We start from the raw sequence: 914 nt of genomic DNA, 5'->3' as shown, positions 1-914 counted from the left end.
CTTCTCACTAAAAATACACAGAGTAGCCAAATAGGGGAGTCTACTGAGAGCTCAGGGAGGGGAAAAATAAATCACGAGTTGTCAAGCTGGCTAATCGCTAATCTTCCTATCTGCTATAGGACAGCAATGACATTAAAAGAAACGGCAATTCAACACTTAAAAATGCAACTCACACCGACAGACCTCTCCAAAGTGAAATGCAACGACAGCCTTACGCTGGAAATTAAATACCTGCTAGGCTCAGCCTGAATGGAATGTTCTGGAGAAAATAAAAATGCAGCGGTACTTTGTAATTTTTATTGAGAATGGAACTCGAAAGACAATTCCTGAAGCTGGAAAGCAGTAACCTCCGCTTAAATGGTGTTTTCGTCCCACAGATGAGCTTTCCACGAGGGTGCAAGACTTTTTTTCCTTTAATAGCGTGAAGTGTCAAAACGAAAACTCGTTGCCATTCTCACAGTAAGAACAAATTTCGGTCATTAACTTAACTGCGTATGCTTTTTGCTACGACACTGAACACAGGAGCAGACCTAGAGCGCCTACGGGGTTTCACTAAAACAAAAGAATACAGTATTCCCACCTACTACTGGTACTGCTTTTAAAAAAGAGAAACATTAAAAACAAAGCCACTGCTTTCCTTACAGCCGCCTCTCCTTCCTTCTAAGCTTCCTTCTTTTGCCTGTGGTCTTCTGCCATCTTATCCAGAATTTTCTGTTGAAAGAAAACAATCGGATTTGGGGTGTATTTAACATTTCTCACGGTCGCCACATCAGTAACAGAGACAGAGCTGCAGTTTCCAGGCTGTGAAACCTGTGACTATTAACAGCAAAGGTCATAGCCCAGAGTGGCACTGCCCCGTTCCTGAGGCTGCCCGCCACCGGTACGTCACCAGTTCGCCACCAGCGAACGGCCAG

The 914-nt window shown here is 44.1% G+C and overlaps 1 protein-coding gene across 1 annotated transcript in view; it reads right to left on the bottom strand.

Annotated features, from left to right (window-relative positions):
• Nucleotides 1-283: 283 nt before the first annotated feature.
• MATR3 (matrin 3) overlaps nt 284-914 on the bottom strand; it is a 16,596-nt gene continuing 15,965 nt past the window's right edge. The window contains exon 14 of the mRNA XM_010142578.1: nt 284-711. Coding sequence (XP_010140880.1) covers nt 661-711 — 51 coding nt within the window. The 3' untranslated portion in view covers nt 284-660. The remainder of the gene's footprint in view (nt 712-914) is intronic.

This window comes from Buceros rhinoceros, unplaced genomic scaffold (assembly GCF_000710305.1).
Source record: "Buceros rhinoceros silvestris isolate BGI_N320 unplaced genomic scaffold, ASM71030v1 scaffold35428, whole genome shotgun sequence".
NCBI classification, from domain to species: Eukaryota; Metazoa; Chordata; class Aves; order Bucerotiformes; family Bucerotidae; genus Buceros; species Buceros rhinoceros.
The sequence above is the reverse complement of the archived record's forward strand: the minus strand, read 5'-3'. Positions and strand labels throughout refer to the sequence as shown.